This window comes from Fistularia commersonii, chromosome 2, assembly GCF_037954325.1.
Source record: "Fistularia commersonii isolate RoL2024-O1a breed Wild chromosome 2, RoL_Fcom_v1.0, whole genome shotgun sequence".
Lineage (NCBI taxonomy): Eukaryota > Metazoa > Chordata > Actinopteri > Syngnathiformes > Fistulariidae > Fistularia > Fistularia commersonii.
In genome coordinates, this window is record NC_141285.1 from 18,754,159 (window position 1) to 18,780,909 (window position 26,751).

Genomic DNA, 26,751 nt, shown 5'->3' on the forward strand with positions numbered 1-26,751 from the left:
GATGGACCGGCGCCTGGTCCAAGGTGAACGCCGCCTCTAGGCCAGTGACAGATGGGATAGACTCCCCATGTATCACTGCAATCCTTAGTGCAGGATAAGCTGTCAATATAATGAATGAATCTGTTAGCCACTATGAAAATATTCATAAGCAGTTAGGTACTGTCCCTGTTTTCAGTTCTCTTTAGATATTTCATGCTGTTAACGCACATATAGACAGCACCCTTATTTCTGGAAGGTTTGTGAACTGATAGAAAATACATAAACTTCATAAACGTCTGTGCCTCCAGTGATTAATTTTCAATACATCAATGACTCAATATAATAATAATATAGATATTACTTCTCTGTATCAACCTCTTGAAAGTCAGCAAAAGTGAGTCAAAGCAATGTGTGGTCAAGGGGGATCATCATGAGATAGACCTAAGAGTAATAAGTGCTAAAAAAGTAATAAGTGAGAGCAGACCTTTTCAAATACATCGTAAAATATCCATGGCCTCATAAACTCCACGAGCTCCTGCCAAGTTCTTGATTACAGGCAGATTCGAACATGTAAAACCCCGGCTTTGGCGTTCATGTCGTGGCCGTGCCTCTGCCCTAAGCTGGCTTTCCTGAACATGCTTCCAAATTCAACAGCAGTGAATTTATTTGGAATTATGGCTCATGTGACACAAATCCGGACTCAATCGCGCACACATCCTTCATTTTAATTTTCTCTCCTGCCAGTAACAAAATTATAATTTCTATTCTGGGTTATTAAGAAGAGGCCGTTAATGCATGTCTCTTCTTCAGCACTGCTTGCGTTAACAAAGAATGATATTTCGATATTTTTGTATTGGATGCTAGGTGTGTAACTCGTGTTGATATGTCCCCTAAATCTAATAAAGCAACCACTCTCTTTAAAGAGATTACGGTTTGCAAATTTATTTAAGAGCTTACCAATGGCATGATGAGGTACTATAATAAGCTGTTATAAGTATTTAATAAAGTTAAACATTTTCAAACCTAGCACCAGGTGGATATTTACTTTTGTTTAACTGCAAATCATACAGTGTGTTCAGATGAGATTGGAACTTGGCCTGAAGTTTTCCCCTTTCTCCTACTCCGCTACCATCCCATTCTGTTTTTTTGTTTTTTTGTTTTGTTATGATAGATCAGTGTTGTATTTTGTATGTATTTTGTTTTTATTTTTTTTCATACTTGTCAGTGCCTTCTTAACAAACACACACACACACACACACATACAAGCTGAGATCATCCGTCCAAACTCTGTGTGCTTATGCAGCTGCAAACGATGGGCGTTCCCACTGCTCCTCTGCCAATGCTTGGGGTGGGGCTCACTCTGTCCATCTGCTCATGTCCTGAGGAGTAAAATAAAATACACCCGTCTCACACACATACACACTCAAACACAGAAGTAAAATGTTTCCTGACACACAGTCTGACAAAAAAAATGGCCCCAGCAGGGATCCTACTTAGCTTTGCCATGCTGAATTGCAATGGATTTCAGTACATGCATTAACCATGGAGAATCCATTCACCCCTTGTTCAGACATTATCTCACAAGTCATTGCAAAAGAAAAGAAAATGATAGCAGGCTTTAGTTTTCTTGTGAGTTTAAAAAAAAAACACCATCATCTTTCCACATTGGTAAAAACACCATGTGTTTCTCTTTTCTTCCTAGGGGTCTTTTTGCAAGCCATTATACTGAGACGCACTACCGAGAGGATGGAAGCGCAGTCACCGGTGCTCACAACTTCACGGTACAGCGGCACTTGAGTGCTTTTGACATTTACGGTCTGGTTGTGCTACTGTGACACCGGGCAGTCGCGCCGCAAAGGCTGACCCATTACACTGATTTTGCAAATTGTCCGTTACATTAATGATAATCTAGACCGTATCATGTGAATTAGTCGTAAATGCAACTTGGGATTTGAAATGGTTAGTGTTTAATTGCTTTTTAATAGGTGCTTCCATCATGACAATGTAACCCAATGTGTATTTGAAAGCATCTGGCTGATGATAAACATGACATTTATCCTGTGGCCTACTTGTTGATAAGCTTTATTTTCATGCAGGCTGGTTTAAAGCCAGAAGCGCCATCAGGGTTTTATTTAGTCGCATTTTGACAGATGATCTATTCTTAAGTATTGTGTTTGAACGCAAGCTCAGTAAAAGAGAGGGTCTAAGTCATTGCTCTTTTTAAAGGGAAGACATTTATTTAGTGCTTATCAAAATACAAAGCACAACTCAGTGTTGATGCACTGATAAACGTTTACAGAATTTCTAAGGTGGAATCACATCTCGGTGCACAACTTTTACAATGTGTTCCCTTTCTCTACTTTCTACTATTTACCACATTTAATAGTCTTGTGGTTTTTACTCTGAAAATAATTAGGAATCGGCATTTAATTGAACACAGGTGAGCGGGGATTGACAGTTCAGTTACAGCTCAGCGGGGAAACTTTTGGTAATTTGGCAATGAGTGACAAGTCTATTTCCCACGGAATTACACAAACAGCTCTTCGCAATCTCTTTTACTCACATTCAATTTTGTGTGAGAATGTTTGCAAACATTGCAACAGACTATCAAATAGACATAAATGTATTGCAAAAGATAAGCTTTCAACATCTGCAGGTATTTTTTACCAGCTGAGTATTTCAGACTACGCAAAAGAATCATTCCTAAAAATAAACACTGTCATCCTGTTAATTATCTGATAGCAGAGGTCCAGTAAAAAAAAAAAAAAACGTGATGTAGCGACTCACTATTTGCATTACAAAGTCAGAAAAAAACTCAAGTCAGAACAACTGCATTTACACATCAGGACATAAATCAATTGGGAAAATGTAAGGTTTTAAGGAAGTGGAAACCTAGGGCACATTTAAACTACTGGCAGAAGAGCTTAACTTTTTCTGTCTTTCTGAACCTGACAAATTACATTCAATCTGATTCATTTCTGAATAGCTCATATTTGAGAATTATTATGTTTTTGAACTGTGACACAGTAATGTGCTGTGAGGAACATGGCTGGCAAGGCACTGACTTCATCACAATCAGATTTACGGACATATAAACCTCAGAGACTAGCTTATTCACTGAATAAGTTGAGGGGTTGCAAGAATAATCCCTGGAATCAGGAGCGCCCCCTACAATGAGGCAGGAGTACTGCTTGCCTCACGTAGTGTCTCTTCATAGCTGTTTTGTGATCGCTCAGCACAATAAACTAGCAACACACACACAGTTGTTGACAAAAAAAACCAGGTTGCATTGGAAGTGCAGTTCATATAGCAAAAGTGTTTTAATAACATTTTAATAGCGACATAAAGCAAGACAGCAATACAGTCTTGGTGTAGAGCATGCCAGCAGTCAGCCATCATTGCGCAATCTACATTGAGGCTCAGCAGTCCACTGCCTCACCACACGTCTCTTCTCTGTATTTGAACAGTAAATGTGAAAATCCAGTGATACAGAATAAAAATACATCTAAACTGGTGAAGTTAAATGGAAAATACCATCGGAGCACAAATAACTGATAAAGATTAACATTTATTTATTTTTTTCATTATTAAATTTTCCCTTCCAAGATTGGCAAGGGAGGCACAGCCTCTCCTGCCTCCCCTGACTGCACATTACTGCCATGACATCTGTGTGTGAACTTTTGACCAGTTTCTACTCGATGAAAGTATGAATCAATACTTTGCAGAGGTGGTTGAATTTCCTTTGTTTTTATTTTTTCTCCCCAACCAACTATGCTTCAACTTCAAAGCTCCCCCGCCTTCTTACCCTTTCTAATTGAATAATTCTGGAAAATATGATATGTACAAATTGCTATCACCGATCATCCATTTCAGTTATTTTGCCTCTCCTGGTCAAACAGGCTACATTTATCTAAAAAAAAAGTCTGCTTGCATCTAGAGGCAGAGGAGAGAAGGCTGTTCTGCAGAGCATGCTAATTTAAATAACTTAACTTAAGGCATCTTCAGGAGTATGTTGTCCTCCTTTTCTCTTTTGATGTCAGGTAAAACCTACTCCAGCGGGGAATATCAGTTATTTTTTTCTAATGTAGTACATTTTTAATCACACTGTCAGAATCTCCCTTTGTTTAAGATGTTTTCGTATGAACAATCTATATCTTTTAGAATAACTGCTACTACCATGGAAAAGTGCAAGCGCATCCAAACTCCGACGTTACCCTCAGTGCCTGCTCAGGCCTTCGGTAAGACATTACTTGCTTTTGTATTCAAACGGCATTCAGTGCTGCCCTTTAAGCGCTATTTGCCACTGCAGTGTTTATATTTACTTAAGTCATTTTGCAGCGCAGCCCATCAGTCTTAAGCCCTTTAAGCATCAATAAGTTGGTTTGTGGCTCACAGGGACGGGAGAAAATGTCACACTTCATTGTCTTTGTCAGGGAGAGATTCCCAGTAAACAACAGAATCCATTTCGGCGGTAATTGCCATCTAGGTTTTACTAATGACAAAGCCCAATTGGAAGATTTGAGTTTTGCTTATCAGCGAAAACCTTTATAGATGCATAACAGTATGATGCAAAAATTAAGTCATAAAAAATAAGAATTTGTTTTGAACAGTAAATGCTTAGTTTGCCATAGACACTGTTTAACAGTGAAACATAATATCAGACAAGTTAATAATTAGTGCAATGGGTTGTCTAATTCTTACATAGGTGCATATATTAAAACATAATTCCTGTATTTATGAGTTCCAGTCCTTTTCGACAGTTGTGTTAATCAATCCAATATTGATATTTAATACCATAATTAAGAGTTACGAAATGACTGCATGATAGTATCAAAGTACTGATATAATAGAAATTAATAATTTTTGGCCACATCACATGTTCTGGTCTGATTGTATACTGGTCAGGAAATACAGAAGCTTTGGCTTCTGTATAATGAAATGCGCCTTCCCCGGCTCCAGTATAGCCCCGGGTGACCTTTGTAACAAGGAGACTCCAGAAACGGTGAGAATTAACTAAAGCACTTTTCAATTTGGCATATATATTTGCTTTGTTAGGGCGGAGTCATAAAAAAAAAAAAAACACACCACCCCACTTTTTCCCAAACTTTATGTATATTGTGACTTGTGCTAAGCATATGAAATTAATTATCCACGGCAAGAGTTTAATTCCACTTGCTTTACAATGCATTGATAATTAAAAAAAAAAAACTTTTTCTGAACCCTAATGTCTTGCCCAGTTTTGTTGTTTTTTGACATCTCACATATTTTTAGGACTTTTTTTATTATCTCCATCTGTTGGAGTTTATCAGTCGACCAAGTGTTGAGTGCATGTGCAGAATTTAATTCATTGTAATATAATTAAGGAATTTCCCCTTTGAAAATTAATAAAGGTTATCTTAAAAGTGATTCACAAACAAATATTCTGAATTAACAAAGACTTTTCCTAGACCTATATCTGGACTGGATGCGGTACTATTTTTGTAAATTCCTACATGAAAATGTTAATTTCATTTGGCCTCAGTTACATTGGGCTTTTGTTCCTCAGCTCGGTTCAACAGTTCTGGAAGAGAGGGATTCATTGTTTAGTCAGGCTTTGTTTTCAGACATGTGCTGCTGTCCCTGCAGAGGCTTCTTCGCACTTGAAAACAAGACATTCATCATCGAGCCAGTGTTTGACAACAACAACGGTGATCACCTCATCTATAGAATAGAGGAGTTTGCATTTACACCAGGAGCATGTGGTCATGGCTTCAATATGTCCTCGGTCGTCCCTGAAGACCACATAAGGAGGCCCTTCCAGTCTTTCCACACAAGGGTGAGATAAGCATTGTGTAATTTTTTTAAGCAGTGAAACTGCTACATATTGCAGTTTCAAGCTACAGTGTCAGACCTGTAAGAGTTTCTTAAATAGACGGAATGTTGTACAAATATTTTCAAATATCGAGACACACAATCATGTAATATAAGACAAATTAGTATTTGACCAAAGATCAGTGCACTGGCAACCAGCGAACTAGGATAAGTTCACTCTGGGTGTTGCCTCGAGCTTCACATTCATTTCTATGTCAGCTTCAAGCCCAAATTTGAAGGCACACGCAGAGGGTTTGGCCAAACGCTTCCATAGACCAGGTGCCACATCCATCTGTCCCAGTTCCCCGAAAACAAAACAAACAAAAAATTGCGTGTGAATGTAAAATTTACTATTAAAGATTAATAGTTATTACTTGAGTATTAGGATTTTATAGATAGAATTTCTTTTGACAGACCTTGGCTTTTCAAGGGAAATAGCATTCTTAGCGCTATCGGAGGACATTGAAAATTGTTCATCTGCAGCCTTCGTATTTTCTGAAACTCTGTTTTTCTCTTTCTTGCCAAGGGCTAGGTAAGCGGGGTAATACCAATTTCATTCATTTGCATATTGAATATGGAACTGCAACCAACATCTGTCAATTTCTCTTTGCATTAGGATCAGAATAAGAGGAGCTAGGTAGTGTGGCTCTGTTTAAATTGGAACATTATCTGTGTGTGCCCCAATTTCTGGAAATCATTTTTATGAGTTTAGTACTGGTAAAATCTATAATATTAATATCTTTTCCTTTTTTTGCAAGCAATTGTAAGACTCAACTTCTTCAGCTTCAATTTTACATTCTAAAGAGCCTGATGCATACCGTTTACCACTAGCCAGACAATATTGTGTATCTTTTTATGATTGTTGCACTCTTCCTTTCAAGTGTTTTAGCCAATGTACATTTAAAAGCGTTAATCATAAAGGTTGTGATGTAAGCCCGCAGGAAGAACATACAAAATATGTCCACAATTTTTTCACTCCTTAACATACAAAGCAGCTAAGTGTTTTGGAGGACAGGTTTACAGCTTTCTATTTTAGTACATCCCAGAACACTGTTAACACACATTACCTTTGTTTTTTTTTTATGACAGCACAAAAGGCAGGCACAAAAAACAACAAAATACGTGGAGCTAATCATTGTTGCAGACAACAGAGAGGTAATGCATCCATCTTGCTTCCCATCATCCCGCACCACACTGAAAACACAACAGTCCAGCATGGTATAATAGGGGAAAGGCAGGCTAAGTTGTAGTAACAGAGATCCGGTCCCTCTGGAACGGCAGCAGATGTAGGTCAGTGTGCGACAAGTAGTGTGGTCGCTTGGCAAAGAGTTCGTCTTGACAGGAAATGCTGCATGATTTCCCAGTGAGCAGACAGGAAACAGGAAAAAGCCATGTGGTTGCAGAAGAGTCCCCATGAGCATTGAAAAGCTCATTGCTGGGTTTCCTCCTTGTGGCCTGCGCTAATTCCAGCGACCCAAATAAAGAGGAAGGACAATTTAAAAGCAACCAGGGATTAAGTTCGCTCTGAAACTTGGACTCCTACTTTGTGACTCCCGGCTGACACGCAGGTGCATACACAGCGGGTCGGAAATATAGGGTGTGACTTTGGTACAATCCAGTTCCAAGTCTTTCCTGGCCGTATGATCTGCCAATATACCTGCTCCCCGCATTCACCTCTCAGATTATTGGGAGATTTGTGTTGATCCAGATGGTCGAAACAGTGAATATTTTCATGTTCACTTTGCTTTTCATTTAATAAGAAATTATCAACTTTGGATTCAGAGACTGTTTCGTTTAACCACCAGGCATTTCTATCAAAACATACATACACATTCCTGACATAAAACAACAATGTATCAAATGTACAGCTTTGCCAACATGCATTTAGGCACCAGTTGGGTGTCAGTGTTACAAGTTCCTCCCAGTGATAACATCTTATTTTCTTTTCAGTTCCAGAAACAGGGGAAGGATGTGGAGAAGGTGAAACAGAGATTGGCAGAAATTGCCAATTATGTGGACAAGGTAAAGAATGCCCACCGCTCAGCACAGGAAGGATAAATAAAGAAAAAAAAATGGAAATATTACTCGCAGTCCAGATTAATGGGATGACTCTTGGATTTGTTGGTGTCCTACTAAAACAGCTGTACAAATGAAACGCGTACAAAGCTCGTGCCAGAGCAGGGGTTACAAAGCTTGTAGACTCAGTGGGTTCGTTTGAGGTGGCATGGATTGTGACATTGTAAACAAACACTGATCACAGCTGTCATCAGGATCTCGGCAGCAAATCACCTCAGTGTCCTACAACTGTTATATCATATTTGTGCTGTTCAAACTATCATAATGCTCCAGACCTTTCGTGTTTGAACTGACGGTGAACCAGCTTTTTTTCAACATGCATCCGTTTTCTGCTCCAGTTCTACAGAGCCCTCAACATTCGAGTGGCTTTGGTGGGCCTGGAGGTGTGGAGTGACTCAGATAAATGTCCCGTCACTCAGGATCCCTTCACCACCCTGCATGAGTTCTTGGATTGGCGGAAAGTCAAGCTGCTGCCCCAGAAACCTCACGACAACGCTCAGCTCATAAGGTGAAAAAAGGCTTTTAAGACACAATAGACTTACAAATTTTGATCCATTAAAACTCAATTGATTTCACAAAATTATAATGAATTTCACAGCACACAATATACATCATATCTAATACTTGAACTTAATACCACCCCTTTCCCAAAGTACTTTTACACCAATATTTCATAAAAGCAATGATTCATCACCGATAGTTGAAATGCTCTGCTGTCTTTAAATCAACTCATACATATATATATATAAAATACACATTGTAATGTACATAATCTCCAACCCCTGTAATTCTTTACACTCACACTGCCCTTGTCTACTTCCGTCCACTGTACTTTACAGTGGGGTTTACTTTCAGGGCACCACGATTGGCATGGCTCCCATTATGAGCATGTGCACCGTCGAGCAGTCCGGAGGTATTGTCATGGTAAGCGTTTAATCTTTTCCTGCTCCCACCCGACCTCCCATCCCCGCTGTGAGAGGCGAAAGTGTGTTCATGTGGAAATTGTCCATATTACACACACTTACATAAGGCTTGGGTTGTATGGAAAGCACTTTGTTTGCAAGAAGTCGTGCTTTTAAGTGTAATGATATTATTGTAGCACAACACTCAAGTTCTTATCGTCATTGTAAGCCTCCATATACCCTTGAGGAATATACAAACTAAAGCTCTCCAAGTGCAGTTATACATGTCTTTGTTAGAACCATGTAAGTCATTTTGTCAGTTTTGTGTGTGTCCCCCCCACCCCCCCACTTCAATCTTTATATCTATAAAATGGCCCTTTGAGCTGTGAGGGTAAATCAAAGGTTGCATTCAGACAAAAAAACACATTTATATCTTTGTGAAGTGTGATGGACTTTTATGACAGCGCACGTTTCTGTTTAAAATTCATCTTAATACATGGCTCTTGGCAGACTCCGTTATTACGTATTGTAAATTATCTGCCTGTTTGGTTCATCTCTCAGCTCTATTGCTCGGCAGTAATGCCAAAGCACAGAATTGTAAGCAGCCCAATGCCATTAGGCACCATCCCAGATGTATCTCTCCATTTATAGAGGGTTTTTTTTTTCCTTTCCTGCTGGCCGAGGCTCTTCCTTATTACTTACAGATGGCAAATTGTTGGGATGGAGATTAAAGGGCCATGAAGACAGTTACTGTAGAGGGTGTAAGATAAATTATATCTCGGATTATATGGGGACATGTGGTTCAGTCCCACCTATCATCATTCAATATAAAAACTGCAATTTTAATAACACTAAATTATTCAAAATTAGGTTTGGTAAGATTATATAAAAATCATTAATGGCATTCATGTCTTGAATTTTTTCCACATAATGTGTGTTTTGAAGAAAAATACGAGTATTTAGTTTCAAAACAATGGCCACTACTGCAGTCCTTTCCATCCGTCTCTGATATAAAATGTCATCTAGACGTCCTCCCACTGTTGTACATGACACAAGCAGAGCTTCCCATCTCCCCCGCTCAAAGTCAGAGTGGGGCTTTCTGTGCCAATCAAATTGTAAGTAAATGGCTTTTTGGTATAAGAAAGGCAGCAAAGATTCTAATTTACAGCAGAAAACCGTTTAAGGAAAAGAAACTATATCTCAAACACTTTTCAAAATGATGTCATGTTTACAGAAGGTGCGTCTGACCCAAACACAGGGTTACTCAGGAGGCAGGGCGTCTTATTGACGAGGAAGGTGAATAGAGAGCTGTGCTGGGACAGGGTTGTCTCAGGAACTGGAAGCTGGCTGGGAGTGACCGAAACAAGGGGCTGGCAAGGAGAGGCGTCAGGAGTCACAGGAACTAGGCGCTGGTGAGGAAGCGCAAGACAAAGAATGCAGGGCAGTACTGAACAACTAACAATCAGGCACCAAAGGGCTGGTGGCAGGCTCTTATCCTCCCACTTGACAAGACCTGATCGGCCACAGGTGTGCCAGCACCCCCAGCTGGAATCTTTCACCTGCTCAGTCAGTCTCACTGTGACAGGGGCTGCACCCAGACCCCTAGCCCCTGATCCCAACAACAACCCCAATGGTCGCCACCTGGCGGCCCAGAGGAACAAGATGGAAGGGAAGCGTAGTAATCCGATATGAGGGATGGAACCTGGGGGGGGGGGGGGGAGACGAGGCACCCAAGAGTGGTCCTCAGGACCATAGCCCTCCTAAGCTACAAAGGATCGTTAACCCCAGCCATTGACAATCTGTCGGACAGAGTCTGCATGGTGCACCCCTCAATGTCTTGGGTGGGCCGAAGGCACAAGCTTAACCTGGGATACATGGAATGTCGCGTGAACGCAGAGATGGTGAATTGCAGAGGGGCTGATTACAGCTGAAATGGGCCGATGAATCTAGGGGCCCAACTTCCAGGAGGTGGATTTCAAGGGAATATTGCAAGGAGAGCCAGATTCATTGCCCAGGTGAATAGACGGGAGCAGGAGTCCGCCTCCAGTCAGCAAAGTGGCAGTTTTGCTCGGAGGTGCACTGCAGCATGCCAGACCAGATTTGCCTGCAGCGACGGATTTGGTGTTGGACCAACCCAGGTCATAATCCAGGAGGGCCTCGAAAGGGGACAGACCAGTGGCAGCGGGAAGGTGCAAATTGGGAGCGTAGTCAACCCAGGGAAGAAACTAGATCCAGTCAAAGGGGTTGGTGGAAAATGTCACTGACTAGCAGTGGAGCTCCCTGAAGGGAGCTTTTAGGGGAACAAGGTGACACATCTTGGAGAACCGGTCCAATGGGGAGGATGGTCATCATCCCCTGGGGAGGGGGAAGGCCAGTGACGAAGTTGATATTTGACCAGGGTCTCTTCGGAATGGTCAGAGATTGAAGGAGTCGTGCGGGTGGTCGGACTTGTTGCGTGCGCAGACCAGGCACGCGAGAACATAGTCATTGATGTCCTTTTGGATGGACGGCCACCGACGGCATGATAAGGGCAATGTTTTAGCTGATAACTGGAAGAGTGGGCCAAATGGATGAGACAATAATAGACCAAGGTGGGGACATGTCTCGCGGCATGGACCAGTGCCAGGTTGACAACATCTTCAATGGCCCAAGGGAGTCCCAATAGTGCAGTTGGACGGCAGGATGGAAGCTTGAGTCTTGTCATTGTCCGACAAGAAAGAGCATCAGGCTTTGGCCGCCTAGACGATACGAGATGGAGATTGAACTGGAAAAAGAGTCCAAACTGGATTGAGAAGAATTAAGACACTTGGCTGACTATGGGTAAACTAGGTTTTGTGATTGTCCAGATTAGCACCAGATACTCAGTACCCTCCAACCAATGTTGCCACTCCTCCAAAGCAAGCTTGATTGCAAGAAGTTCCCAATTCCCCACATTGTAGTTCCTCTCAGCTGGGGATAACGTGCGTGAGTAAAAGGCACAAGGGTGAAACTTTCCAGAGTCCGTGCATTGGGAAAGGCCTGCACCAACCCCCGTTTCAGAAGAGTCAACCTCAACCACAAATTGTTTGTGGGGATTGGACTGGAGACCCCCAATTAACTTTTAGACCCCCATTGGGGGTCCTAGCTGACAACAGGAGGGTTAAAGGATACTCATTCTTCATGTGATCTGATTCAGTCCTCTACTCAATACAAGGCCGGAGCAAGCCATCCTGACCAACAAAGAAAAATTCTGTCCCCAGGGGCGATGAGTGGCAGATAATACCTGCAGCAAGTAATGTACCTCTACAGGGCCTCCCTTTCCGGACGGGCAATCGAGCCCACTGGAAGGTAGCAGTGCCCCAGGGAGAGGATTTAGTGTGCAATCATAGGGGTGGTGAGGAGGAGAGAAAGCCTTATCTGAGTGAGCGCGTGACTGAGTGAGTGCAATGTGGGGAAGACGGTTATTTGTTCACGATAATTATCAACTCTAAGGGGTTTGTTTTGTGGGTGATCCCAGGTAAGGTTCCACCGTTTAGCGCAGAAACAGTCAATGGTGTGGACAGATGTATGGTTTCGATGTTGGACAGCTGGACCAGAGAGTGATCGATCAGATTCTGCTCGCAACCACAGTCAACGAGTGCACTGAGACCGAGAGCGTTGCTGTTAAAAAGAGGAGTAGCAGGGAGCATGAGTTGAAGAGGTACCTGTTCTAAGATCGCCTACCAGCCTTCTAGTGTTTTCTGGCAAACCCTCTCTCTTTGGCCAAACGGTAGAAGTGGCTACAAAATGGCCAGAGGATCTGCAGTAGAGGCCCTGGTTGGATTGTATTTGCCATGGACGTTCCTTCAGAGACAGGCTGACCAACCAGCACTGGCTCTAGACGCGGAGTGGTGAGCCTGTGTCTTGGATAGGAGTGAGCTGGGAGATGAATGGGTAGTCCCATGCACTAATTGTTGTTGGCTTCTCTCCTACAGGCGGTTATCAAGGCAGATAGGCAAAGATCAGTCCCTCTAGGGTTTCAGGCTAATCCAAGGGAGCTAATTCATCTTTCAAGGAGTCGTTGAGGGCGTGAAAGGCGCTGTTAGAACACTGGGTGAAGAGTTCCACCCAGATGCGGCAGCAAATGTCCTAAACTCAACGGCAAAGTCGCTGACCCTGTGTGAGCATCCGATTGGGCGGTGTGGTCAGGATTCTGACCAAAGAATTCCTTGAAGGGGTGGGGGTTAATGAACAAGCAAGGAACAACCAACAATCTGGCACCAAAGGGTTGGTGGCAGGATCCTCCTATCCTCCGCTTGGCAAGGCCTGATCAGCTACAGGTGTGCCAGCACCCCCAGCTGGAATCAGTCACCTGTTCAATCAGGTTCACTGGTGACGGCGGCTGCCCCCAGAGCCCCAGCCATGGATCCCAACAAATGGCATATTTTCTACACTTTGAACAAGAATGTAATCAGCTTTTTTGTTAACATTGAATGCAATATTCCAACAAGAACCCGAATTAGACAGGTAAACAGCCTTTTCTGACAACTTTACTGTGATTAATTACATGTAACGTTGTGCTCTGGACTTCAGTTCGTTGAATCAAGGCAAAAGAAAAGATGGGTGAAGGCATTAGTCCAAAAACTTAAGGATAATATTCCTAAAAGACAAGAGGGAAACTCTTCACTCTCAATTTAAGCAAAAAGTTAAAGGAGGAATCCAAATACATAAAGCCCAGTTTCCCCCTCTGTGTGTTTTTGCCTCCTCTGTCAGTCTTTGTAACCTCTTATTTATCAGTTCAGTTGCAGCCTTCCCAGGGTTGCTTATACGTGTCTTTAGAGAGCCATAATTCCAGGACAAGTAGTTCATGCCAACAGGCCCTGAATGTCATCAATACAGACTTGTATACTCACTCAATATTTATTTATTTTGTCTTTGGAATGGGTGTCAGTCCTGAACGATTTGTCGCCCCATCCAATTAACAGTCGTAAGAAGTGGTGATTGATTTATGTCCTCTAGACTACACAGCAAAAGAAATCAGGATTTTGTGATGTGCAAATATTTTCTATTGCATTCCTTGTGTTAAGCACTATGAAGGTGAGTTAATTGTAAGTGTCATTTTCACCTTGTTCAAGTGAAATGATTAAGATTTTTCTAATTATGTAATCATTTAGAAGGGATACGCCAGTGATAAACATTACCTTATTCTGTTAAGAGATGTCAATGGTCGTTTAGTACAAGGCCACATCAACATAGTAGGAGTTTATTGGAAGGCGATATGGCTCTGGTGGTATCCACCAACTGACTTTTTTCAATCAGCCTCACAATTTCCAGCTGTCTGCTTCCTTTATTGCAAATCTCTTTCTCACCCTATCCGTCTACAAATATAATGAAAGTAAAAATCCCATCTCTTTCTTATTCTCTGTCACTTCCCACCTACTGAAGACTGGTTGTCTCGCATTAAATTGCATTAGTAAGCTGTATAGTTGTGGATTTGTGAATCTTTCTGACGTACGGTTTCCTGTGGAAGGGGATACAATTGGGTCAGCGGGGGTAATGAAATAGCAGATGAATTCAGGAAAAAATATGTTTTTGGGGTAATGGCAGCAGATCATATGGTTTGACAATCTACATTATAAATGTTTGCGTTTTAAATATATTTTAACTTGTCTTTTTAATCCTTTATGCGAATGGCTGCACATCTTGATTTGTCTTCGCGTTTGCAAGTTGCTGCACAAGTAACTCGCCAAATTCTTAACAATGTGCACATTTGCACACTCTGTTCTAACATGATAATATACCAGACTCCCATTTCCTGTTTATCATAGGATCACTCCGAGAACCCTCTTGGTGCTGCAGTGACTCTGGCTCATGAGCTCGGACACAATTTTGGCATGAACCACGACACACCAGAGCGCGGATGTGGCTGCAGGATGACAGTCGATCACGGGGGCTGTATCATGACACCCTCCACGGGGTAAGAGCTTGTGTGTTTTGATTTTTTTCTTTCTTTTTTTTCATGCATCAAAGCACGACTGAAGAGATCATTACAATCCATGCCAGGTAGATTGTAACACAACCCGCCCCCAACCCCCCTCCACTAGATAAGGCAGCCAAATGTGATCTGCACTGCATACATACACATACAGTCGCTGTATTGAGGATTGGTCTGATGAGACCACAATTGCCAAAACTGGATTTAAAATCTACCAATTAATAACTAAATGGTTGATTTTATAATGTTTAATCTTAGAAAGAAATCATGCTTTTTTTTTTTTTTTTTTTTTTTTTTAATTTGGGCTTTTGTTTAAAAAAAAAATACCCCCTCAAATCTTTCTGTGATTAAAATCTTGAATCAACAAAATCAATTTGTGATTTGCCTTTTGTCTGAGTCAAAGAGAAAAAGAAGGAAGTTTCAATTGTTTTCATCTGCATGAGATGCTGTAGTGTTAAGTTGTCATTGAATTAACAACGGCAACACACACACACACACACACACACACACACACACACACACACACCAAGGCAGACACACACACACACACACTCGCGCGTGCTTGCATTCTGGCCTCAGAGTAAAGCAGCTGCTCTAGTATTCTACCCGTGGTGCCTGGGTCGCTGTGATAACAATGCTGCTGAAAGTGATGGACTCTGACTGTTAGTAAACAGCAAACCGATAAGGCAAACCCAGGGCGTAATACCAGATTTCACCCTCACTCGGATGCCCGTCTGGTTTGTCTGAGGGAGCAATTCTAAGCCACAGATGAAATGTGCTCAGAATCTCTTGTGCTGCGAGGAGAAAGACAAAGCGGCTGAAAGACACAACCATATGACTCAAATATGTTTGGGTTTTGAAATCAACAAAGCACAGCAATCAACCTTTACTTGCTATAGACAGTACTCAGAAAAAAGGCAAGAAAATTAAATGAAAGCAAGAAAGGATTCTGGATTTTATAGAATGTTGTGCTTGAAGTTTCAGCTGTATTTGTTGTGCTTATAGATAAAAGTGCAAACAAGCAAAACACTAAATTTTGTAGTGTATCGGGTATGCGTAAAGATAAATGCACAAACTAAAGATCAAATTTAGAAAAACTCCAATTGTAGGTTTTCTTCTTCATTACCTGCAGCACAATAAAATTATTAAATTATTTTGGACCGAGGTGGAGAAGTTGATGGCTGATGGATTGATTAGCTGTGACCTTTAAGCCCTCATTAATTGTTCTTGATATAAAAGGTATTGATCGATACTGCTGTCTTATTCCTTGACAGAAAAAATGGATACCCATCCCATTAATGTTTTTTTACTTTGCTTTGATTTTATTTCTGCTTGTTGCCTACAGTTACAATGTTTGAACTGCACAATGTGAAACTGCAGGATTGAGCTCTGAAACAGTCGGTCGAATTCATCATTCATTTGTTTATTTGATTTTAACCCAAAGGCAAGACTTTGTTGTTTTTTTTTTTTTACATCTCAAAACACAAAAGTGTGTCCAGCATCATGAACCAGCATAATAATTTGTTTTTTTTTCTTTCTTTTGGGAGAAGGCAGAGATTTGTGGTATTTTAATGTAAGAATTTCTTTAAAATCATGTAGAACTAATAAATCATATAGAATGTATTGTAACTGTAGTGAGCATATTGGCTAAAGGGGAATGTTTAAGGTTAAGTATACAAGAAAAAAATAATCTACTTATAGATCTATAATCTGATTAGATGGATCCTCTTAAGAGCTTTGACACTCAAGACATGATGCACATTTCTAAGCAATGAACATTTCCTGTTTCTCCCTCCTGTGTGTGTGGCACAATCAAGCATGAAGCTCTAAGATGTGAAAGAAATCTGTAAATGGTGAGATGAGATTCAGCAAAATGACCCTCAGGACATCGGATATAGCTTTTCAACATGGCTATTAATGTACATCCCCCAACCCAGCAAACATACACAGGAAGCAGAAGTAGTGCCCCCCCACACACACACTCACACACACACACACACAAAGAAAGCCTTAAAACATAAATCATGCCATTATTAATAACCTATATACACAAAAGGAAGTGCTGCTGAATGCTGTTTAACAAGCACTGGCAACGGTAACCTTATCCTGTTTTACTCACACCAGAACATCAATTTCAGCGGAACAAAACGCAGGATTTTCTCAGAGTCCCAGCGGCTTTTAATGCCCTGTAGTTTTGGAAATGTTCACCCGGCGTACATTGTCGTGAAGACCTCGCTTTCCAGCCAAGACATCCAACTTCGTCATGAGAATATGGAGAGTGGGCGATTATCTGACCTAAGCACAGGGTTCAGATGAGTCACAGCTGTATTGAATTATTTTTAAAAGAATATGTTAATAAAGAACAGCCTCTGGATTTTCAACAATGTATTTATTGATTGTGGTGATCCGTAACCTTTGAGGATGCCACATAAATCTTTACTCGAATCGAGGTTTTTATAGATTTTTTTTTTTTGATCGTTAACTGTGCTGAGTCAGCATCTAGACATGCGTTTCTTTGGTTTGGTCACTGACAACAAAAAGAAATGCACTCAAAACACACAGCGCGCCCTGCCATGCAATACCAATTTTCTCTTTAGAAATCATTTGAAAATGTTCAAACATTGGATTAGCCAAACCCCCCTCCAGCCAGATGACTCCTGAATTGCGGTTATTTGTGAATGCTGATGAGCTGTTCCCCTCAAGACATGGCTAATATGAGAGTCCATTTTCAATTTTTTTTTTTCCTTTTTTGACTATTTTCTTTTGGAGCCTGATGGTAAATGATGTCAGGGTGTCACCTTTTCAACTGTATCATGTTGTGGACTAATAAGATATCCAAGCTTGACTTATTTCATGCAGTAATTTGCAGTGCAGGCAGTTGAGGTTATGCCCCCCCTGATAATGGTATATAAATATTAACATTTTTCCACTGATCTGATTTCTAAATTTGTTTTTCTGTATGATTTCAATCTTTTTTTAAATGTTCTTGAAAACATGTGTGATACAATTATTTTCACCGATCAGAAAATAAACCTTGGAGAAAAGTCATGAGGTGAGGCAGACAATACTGTGCCTCACCTTAAGCGGGAGTATGCGAGTTAGTAGGTGCTAGTGACTGCTGTAGCGCTAAAAGCAATGCAGGATAAAATAAAGGAGATAAAGAAAATAAAGAGGAGTTTTACAACAAAGTAACAGCTTTTCATGGAGAAGTATATGCGCATGGACTTCACACATAAATAAAGAAAAGACCACAAATTGTTTTCAGTTTTATAAAAACAAAAATAAGATGAGTTTCTCGGGAACAAGAAACTCTTTTGAGCTCTTACAATTGTACATATTGTTCCAAAGCAAGTCAATGTCTCATCAGCCATGTACCTAGCTGCCCGCCACCGCTTCGTTGTCTTCATAACCGCAGTCACTAAATTATCAACTTCTAACACAATGGTGACATCAAGACCAATGTCACGAACAAATCTATCTACTTTGTCCCACAGCCGAAAGTACTCCTTGAATTACTCCTGTGAACTTAGAAATGCAATTTTGTGAAGCAGTTCAGTTCATCTGCCTGCGTGTTTTGGATAACTCTTAGCTCACACTTGCTAATGGTGGGGAGGCAGCCATGCAGGCTGCATGTAAATGATATGATTATCAGTGACACTGCCAGCTGCAATCAGGACCACAGCGTCCAGAGAGATCTGCAGAGAGGTGCTTTGCCTGGATAGACAGACGGGCAGGCCGGGCCGAGAATTATTAGTCTTTCTCCACTCATCGTAGTAAAGCGGGAGGAAGAAGACCACAAATAGAGGGGGGTAGAAGTTATTGATATACCCCGGTAGTACGAAGGGAAAACGAGAGGGCTACACATGGCTGTTGATGATAGATGTGTGACCCCCCCCCCCAGACTTGCTTTAAAGACATTTACTCAAGACATGGACTGAATTTGCATGGCATATTTTGGAGCGAGTCTCATTTCAACCTGTGGAAAAAGCTCAGAGGTACTCTTTTTCATCTGTAACCATACAGCAAAGGGTATACCAAAAGGAAATATCAGGATGTCTTTGTCGAGACAACAAGATCTGACATTTTCTTGTCAGAATGACAGAGTGCAAGTGAGAGGAGATGCTAATAAATATAGTTTTCAGAAGACTCTGGTGGGAAAGAGAGGCATGGAGTGATATGTATTGCTGTTGGGCTTGTGTTCGCTGTAAATTTTTGGATGTTTTTCTTTTTGTTTTGTTTTTGTTTTTTTTTTTCATTTTTCCTGATATTTAATCAGCATTTGCCCACAACAGTGGTGCAGCCTAACATTTGCGAAAAGGTCAGACATGTCTCTCCTGCTTAGCTTGGACCAAGTGCACGCCAGTCTCTAGTGCAGCTGAGATAGCCAGACAGTCAGAAGCCCACAAATAGAATAGGCCTCAAATGACCACCTCCTCAATTGCAAAGCTTTCACCATCGCCATCCAGACTTACATTTCATCCTTTTCTGACCACACCAGCATCAAAGGGACAACTTGATCAAATTGACCTAAATCACCTTTACCTGAGATTATCACATGTTGCTTGCTTGTGGTCTATTTCACTATACTGGCTGATTTAATCATTTTTGTTCGTTATTGTCATTGTGCTGTTTTAATTTGATTTCACTATTTTACTACAATGATAAGCCTTCTATATTTGTTAAATTATAATTCCACATCAGTTTGTTACTCAAGGAACTTAGGTTGAGTAATATGAATTAATCAGGCAATTTTGGTATTTGATACATAGGCCTTTGTTACATGTATGCTATTGTTATTAACTTTACTGTTTTGTTTTTTTTTGTTTTGTTTTTTTTGTATATGATGAGGGTTACTGATCACTCTTATCACAGCAGAGTGAAGTAGCAAATTGTTTCCAAAAACAACTTTTTGTTCCAGGCTTCCTTGGTGACTGTAATTTGTAGATTCTGATATTCAAGACTGTTATACATATCAATCGTAAAATAAAGTACAGGACACGCTGCACCAGTCCATTCACAGTTGGAGAATTTATTGCCAGGGGTAGAATTGGGAAGGTGGCTGGATGGCGCTGTGAGAACGGCCAGTGATGGAAGGGACAGTAACAGGGGTGATGGCACTCCAGAGGTGCATTTGCCTCAGGTTTTACCTGGAGTGGTGGAACAACATTCCAGCGCAGAGTGAAGAACAAGCTGCCGTCGACATTCAACAGCTTTTAGCTTAATGGAAACCATGTAGGTTGGTTTCAGCCAGGAGCTAGGAAGGTGTGGGAAATGCTGAGAGACACCAAAAAAAAAGAGGAAAAAAAAGAAGCGTAGAGCGCTGACATGTGCAATCTATAAAAGCTACTCATGACCAGGGGCATCGTACTGCATGGCTGATATGATGATGATATGATAAATATGTGTATATGTGTGTGTGTATATGTATAGAAATATACAAATAATTTAACACGAAGGCTGTGAAATATACTATGATTTTTTTCCATTTTGTACCTGCAATATTGGATTATATATTTTTTTTCTTTTTTACTAAAACTTAAACATCACTCACTTGTAGATGGATTTTCTGTTTGAAGACATTTCATTGTTTGACTGGAAAGTATGGAGGGGTGCTAGAATAATGTCAGGATGAGCATGCTAGCGGACATAACTGGCAATAGCAAATACTGACCTTGTCTGGTCTACTGTTGTCTTTTCCTGTTCATTGAAAAGAACTCCCTCTCTCCACCTGACAGTCACACACATTCAGCCGTTGGCGCAATAACACTCAGAGCCTCGACACAGATTCCACCCCTGAGTGAGCATTTTTTTCCCCATACGTGCCTGAAAATTGCACAGTAGTCAGGGTGATGTCCTCATTGCAATGACGATATGCACCATGCAAGCGGGGTCACACGGGGGATCAGATCCCATCACACAACTACTTGGTTGACAACACATCTGTTACCAAGATGGAGAGGGCAGCTATTACCTGGCTGGCATGGTGTCAGTTGGCAGGTCTTGCATTGCAAATTAGCAGGTTGGCGCAATTATCAAAGTCTTACACAGTCATCAACACCGTAACACATCAGTCAGAGGTTGATAATTAAGACGGATATCTCAGCTCTGTGCTTGGTGGGCACTAATCTTGAATAGTCAGGAGAATGACTCTCAAAGCTTATCTTCATCTTTGAATTGTAAAGACTCATTAGTGTTATTCAAAATCCAGTGAGTATCATTTAATTAGTTCCTCATTAATTAAGGTATTTTGCAATGTGCCCTAGCTGCATGCATGCGTGCTTGCATACTTGCGTGCATTCGTGCGTGCATGTAAGCATGTGAAGTGTTCATTTATTTGTTGTTTACTACTAAGTTAATAGGAGGTCTTTGCAACATATTAGTGTGTTCACCTCCATTGGGTTATATCAATAAATTACACAAAGGTCTTATTTGGACCAAATGACTCTGATTTTCGACAGCACTCTGTAAAAGACCACCATTCCAGTGTTTATAATTAAGGTTGGTTGATTGAGAACAGGCCGTGGTTACATTTTGTCTTCCCTTTACCGTCTTTTCATAGTTCATGTGGTTCCTGGAGCACGCCTGCGTTCCATTGTCAGTGACAAGCCACGCCGTTCACGAAAGACTTGGCTCTGTCTGCCACTGTTTGATCTGCCGAGAATGTCTGTGATTTGGTGCGTGGGCTCCCCTTTTGTGAGCAAGCCAGGTTATTTTTTTTTCTTATGTGTGTGTATGTATGTGGCTGGCTTTTAGTTGAAAGAGCTATGACAGGAGCTAATTGAACCAAAGGGTGGCTGTTTGGAGATTATGCTTTGTCTGTTCTATGAAGGAAATCTGTATTCTTTTGGGAGGAAAATAATTTTCCCCAGATTTTTCTCTTTGAAAGTCGTTATGATTTTCTCCAATACCCTTAGGAAAAGCTTTACTATAGTCAACTAACAGCAGTGAAATATCTGTGCAGTTGCTGCAGCCAAATCCCCCGTAGGCTGAGGCAAAGTATCACACATTCCCCCTCCTTCACTGTGCAATGGCAGGCTTTACAAGCGAATTTTGTGTAACATTGACTTTTCATATATCTGTCTTGTCATGCAATTCACAGTGTTGCGTTTGAAGATCCCCATTCATTACAGCACTGCATAAGTGCATGTATGACATGTTCTGTCTGAAGTCGAGATGTTAAGGTATCTTATGCCAACTGTCTCTTTCTGTGCCAAGCCTCTCCGCTAGCTACTGCTCGCTGCCACTCAGTTCCTCTTTTTAATTCTTGACTATGTCCTGCTATGACTGCAGGTTCTTTGAGGCTTGTATAAAGCTGACTTTTCTGTCAGAGCTTCATGATGTTGTTCTTGTTCTCCTGCTGGCAGGTCACAAGGACCAGGGATGGTTGTGATACATGTCTCTTTTTTTTTTTTTTGTGCAGTTCTATTTGTTTCATCCTCTTAGTCAGAATAGAGGTTAGATCGGGACACTAGCCTGGAATAATACTAGTAGCAAGATAGCGATTCCTCAACTCTGTATTTTCCATTCTAATGATTTACTTATTATTCTGATATTATCTCAACATATAAACACATAGGCAGACTTCAATAAATATCTGAATGCACATGTACATTGAATAGTTGATATATGTTTATAATGTCCAATTCTATAGTTCTTCTGTGTAAATAGTGTGTGTTTTTTTTTTTTTTTTTGGTTGTTACTATTTTTTGTGACCCTTTAAATATTTTTAAGCAAAATACATTTTTTTGGGCTTTTCATATGTACCAAATAATGAGAATGAAATCATTGACCATAAGTGCTTACGATTTTCAACTTCTTCTAATCCCAGAAATGGTTGCAGCATCAAAATATATAACGCACATTTATAGGCCTCTCTGAAATCAGACTTATTTTAAATTTAAGTGCCAGATTCACCTTTTGCAAACAAAATTGCCTCACTTGTTAATTTATTGTAATTTTTTGAAATTTTATATGATATATCTCATAACCCCTCCATCTGTCTCACAACCCCCACTTTGGGATCCCCTGCTTCAGCATTCCCTCTGGCTTCACAGATGTTATTGGCATATTGCACAGTTCCATCCATAAAGTCATAACATTTTCTCTTTTTCAATTCGAAAATCCAATTTCTCTCCACACTAAATTAACCACTACTCAGCACTTCAGGTAACAATACCAAGTAGTGAAATTAATAAGGTGGAAATTATGTGGTTGGGGGGCTTTCTATATATTCTGGGTTTCACATACAGTAAATGCACACGCGTGCACACACACGTTCTCACACACACACACACACACACACACACACACACACACACACACACACACACACACACACACACACACACACACCTTCTCGCTTACAAATTACTCATATCCAGATTACCCCTTTTCATGTTCCTCCCTAAAGCCAGTTACAGTCACTGGCAAAGAGACGTCCTATGAAAACAAAGCTCCCAGACAAAATGGTTCCCTGGACATCTGACGGGCCATTTATGTACTGAGTTGGATTGAAAATCTGCCATAGTGAGTGGAGCTCATACAATATCAGTAGAGCATTCAATTTGTGTGAACGAAGGAAGCCAGTGAGATGCTCAGCTCAAGAGACTCCACAGAATGATTCCATATTTCTTGAAAATTATTTGGGATTCGGAGTAAGACGTGTTTTATTATTCAGTTAAAAAAAAAAAAGCATCTCATGCAAATGTGTGTGACTTTAAACAAGATGATTTGTTCGCACCCTCAGCGCAGTCACCATCCTTCTTTTTGTTTCACTCTTAGGTATCCATTTCCCACAGTGTTTAGTACATGCAGCAAGAAGGACCTTGCCGCCAGTCTGGAAAAAGGTGTGGGCATGTGTCTCTACAACATGCCGGAGGTCAAGGTGCTTTACGGCGGTCAGAAATGTGGCAATGGCTATGTGGAAGAGGGCGAGGAATGTGATTGCGGAGAGCCAGAGGTAAGGCTTTGAAAAATAGGATCCTTCATCACTCAAGGTTATGCAATATTCTGTATGTGGAGCTTTCTGTTAAGAAAGGAAAACTCCTTTTTGATTGTACAAATGATGCTTGGGAAAAAAAAAAAAACAATTTGAAAAAGTTGCTGATTTAAATATTATTGTGTTCAGAGTTAGATACACAACTCCCCCAGCTGTTTTTGACTTTGACTTTTTGACTTTTCAGTTGTCCTTTTTCAGCCTGCTTCATCCAATCAACATCTTGATGTCCATAGTTTGCACTGGGCTTCATGACTTCGCTATGAATCATACATCAAAAGACAAAACAGACAAAAACAAAAACAAAAAATATGTGCATCACACACTATCATGGAAGACGAGAGCCACTTTTGAGCAGAGAAGTTCGAAGAACGCGGTTCCGAGAACTGTCCACCTCGAATTTGACTGAACTATCCTCCTCCAGGGGAACATTACAGTTTTGCATATGCACAGGCATTGAGGGACCACTGTAGGGACCAGTGTGATGCAAGCGTCTACGATGTGCATCTTAAGTACCCATCGCAGGTGATGTGTACTTAAATGAACAGAAGTTTCCACAACATTCATGTTCTGCATGGTTGGAAATAAAACCATGACCAATGAAATGGGTTTAGGTGCTTTTATTTTCTCCGTGCACTGTTAGTCATGTGAAAAATCCCTCCGTTAGCCAGCTTCATAGGTATTTTGGCAAATACCTCTGAATACCTCAATGTACCACCCTGAAAATCCGTGTCTAGCAGAGGGCAAGTGGAGCTCAGACCTCCAGTGAGTTCATCTCTCACTGGTTCTGCTGATTTTTTTCACAAGTTGCAAGGATACTGCTGACCAGCGGACCATATTTTAATTATTTGGTGATGAGCAGGGCTTATGAATCCTACCAATCAATGAGTACCCATGTCACATGAGGTCCTATGTAACTGGAAAAAGACCCTGCCTTGGAGTAGGAGCTAAAATGGGCCTAGAAACAGAGGTCCATGGCCATTGGTTCCTTTAGTGTCTGAATATTATATAGTAAGTTGTGATTATAGGAACTGCAAAAAGTTTCTTCAATACTAAAGGGGCCATTATTGAAAGAAAAGGTCTGACGAGAATAGTTGTTACTGTGATGTAAATAATCCCCCAGAATCAATCAAGGGCTGGTACATCAACACATCAAATAAGAAAAAACTTTGAAGTTCAACTTTCCCTTGAATTTATCAATGTAATCACTGCTTACATACACTCAAAACTACTTCCTAAAAGCCTAGTACAAGTGTTTTATTTACATCTCACTTTTTTTCCTCCACTCTCTGCATGTGGTGAACACTGGCTGAAAGGTTGCCGCCATGATGTCATTTCTTGTCAAAGACCTATTTATCAAACTGCTCAACGGTTCCCATGACAAAGGAAACAAACTAGAGTTTGATTCTTTTGAGGCTGAAATGGGCTTTTTTTGGCTTTTCTGCTCACAAAACTTGGCTCACTCGGTTCCGTGTATCCATCATGCATATGTTTGGGTTTCTGCTCACAAACATTTCATTGCACCTTGACAAGTGACAAGTTGGAACACAATGTAAGACCCAGGTATCAGTTACATCTGCACATTACAGAGAGCTGGAGATTTAAAGAACAATCCTCATCAGTATATTGTTGCTATGCTGTTAGTAGAGTCTGTTATGCTGTTAGTAGTCTGGAGCATTATTGCCGAAGGCCCAAGTTTGTCAGGATCAGCTGCACCACATTTTGCCATATTCCATCCATGAATCGCCCGTATGTCTGATTCTAAATGAGTGCCTTGTGGTGCTCGAGGGAAGATCAGAATGCCTACATTAATTTCATGGCAGTTAGTGTAATAATTGTTGAAAATCCAGTTTCTAATTTTGGCTCTCCGTTTTTAAGGTCATCTAATCACACTTTGCTCTTTACACAGAAATTTCACAGCTCAGAATAGATAAGCTCCTGTTTATGTGACTCCTAAGGATCCTTGTCAGATCGAGCGGGAGGGCATGGGGGACTTTCCGGACCTTTAGTGGTTTTCTCCTGTTTCGCTAGGAATTTCGCTCTGACCGGCGTCACGTGCAGAGTCTATATCCGAAATGTCGCTAACAAGCTTGAATCTCTCACTTCTCCAAGGAATGTATGAATCCATGCTGCAATGCCACCACATGCACACTCAAGGGAGAAGCTGTGTGCGCTCACGGACAGTGCTGTGTAGACTGCAGGGTAAGACTTGGGTCGTGCAACATACATGTTCTACCCTTCATATGCATACATCTTCTATTTAAACAACAACTTGTAGCTAAAGAAGTGAACTAAAACATTTTAGAGACTTTCACACGCTGTTAACGTCTTGGAAACTGAAAAATAGATCCTTGATCGTGATTGGAAATCTCAATTCACTTGTTTCCAACTATATCTTTTACGCATTAGGTAGTAAGAGTAGAACACATTTGGGGCAGAATGATTTATTTGTGCATTTGGAATGGCAATGGAAACATTTAATTTGAATTTGTCAGGTGTGTGTCCACTTTTTAAGTAAATGCAGTTGTTGTACCCACCAGTATGTCTTAAGATGTTTGTTCTTTGACCACCATTATAATGCGTAACTTTTGTTATCTTGTCATTGTATTGAAACATCGGAATTACATTATGGTTAAACTTTCAATCACTAGAAAGGACAAATGAGGACAAGGTTATATCTGCAACAGAAAGTTGCAGTCTTTAGTGTCAGCAAAGCTTTTGCATATCTTCACAGCTCAAACCAGCTGGCACCCTGTGTCGAGAAACCAGCAACTCCTGTGACTTGCCAGAGTTCTGCACAGGTGCCAACCCTCACTGCCCGGCCAATGTTTATCTGCATGATGGTCACGCCTGCCACAACATGGAGGGCTACTGCTACAATGGCATATGTCAGTCTCACGAGCAACAATGCATCACCCTGTGGGGGCCAGGTATTGGAAGTTGCTAGTTGGAAGTTTGATGACACTTGCATTTTTGTCACATCTTCGTGTTGTTGT

General features: G+C 40.9%; 1 protein-coding gene across 2 annotated transcripts in view; it reads left to right on the plus strand.

Annotated features, from left to right (window-relative positions):
• The window catches only part of adam12b (ADAM metallopeptidase domain 12b), a 75,440-nt gene that overhangs the window by 32,574 nt on the left and 16,115 nt on the right, over positions 1-26,751 (plus strand). For both annotated transcript variants that reach the window (XM_086171703.1, XM_086171696.1), the window contains exons 4-14: positions 1,682-1,760; positions 4,141-4,217; positions 5,605-5,794; positions 6,919-6,984; positions 7,780-7,851; positions 8,244-8,413; positions 8,745-8,829; positions 14,594-14,742; positions 23,542-23,719; positions 25,868-25,957; positions 26,490-26,685. In XM_086171703.1, coding sequence (XP_086027829.1) covers positions 1,682-1,760; positions 4,141-4,217; positions 5,605-5,794; positions 6,919-6,984; positions 7,780-7,851; positions 8,244-8,413; positions 8,745-8,829; positions 14,594-14,742; positions 23,542-23,719; positions 25,868-25,957; positions 26,490-26,685 — 1,352 coding nt within the window. The remainder of the gene's footprint in view (positions 1-1,681; positions 1,761-4,140; positions 4,218-5,604; positions 5,795-6,918; positions 6,985-7,779; positions 7,852-8,243; positions 8,414-8,744; positions 8,830-14,593; positions 14,743-23,541; positions 23,720-25,867; positions 25,958-26,489; positions 26,686-26,751) is intronic.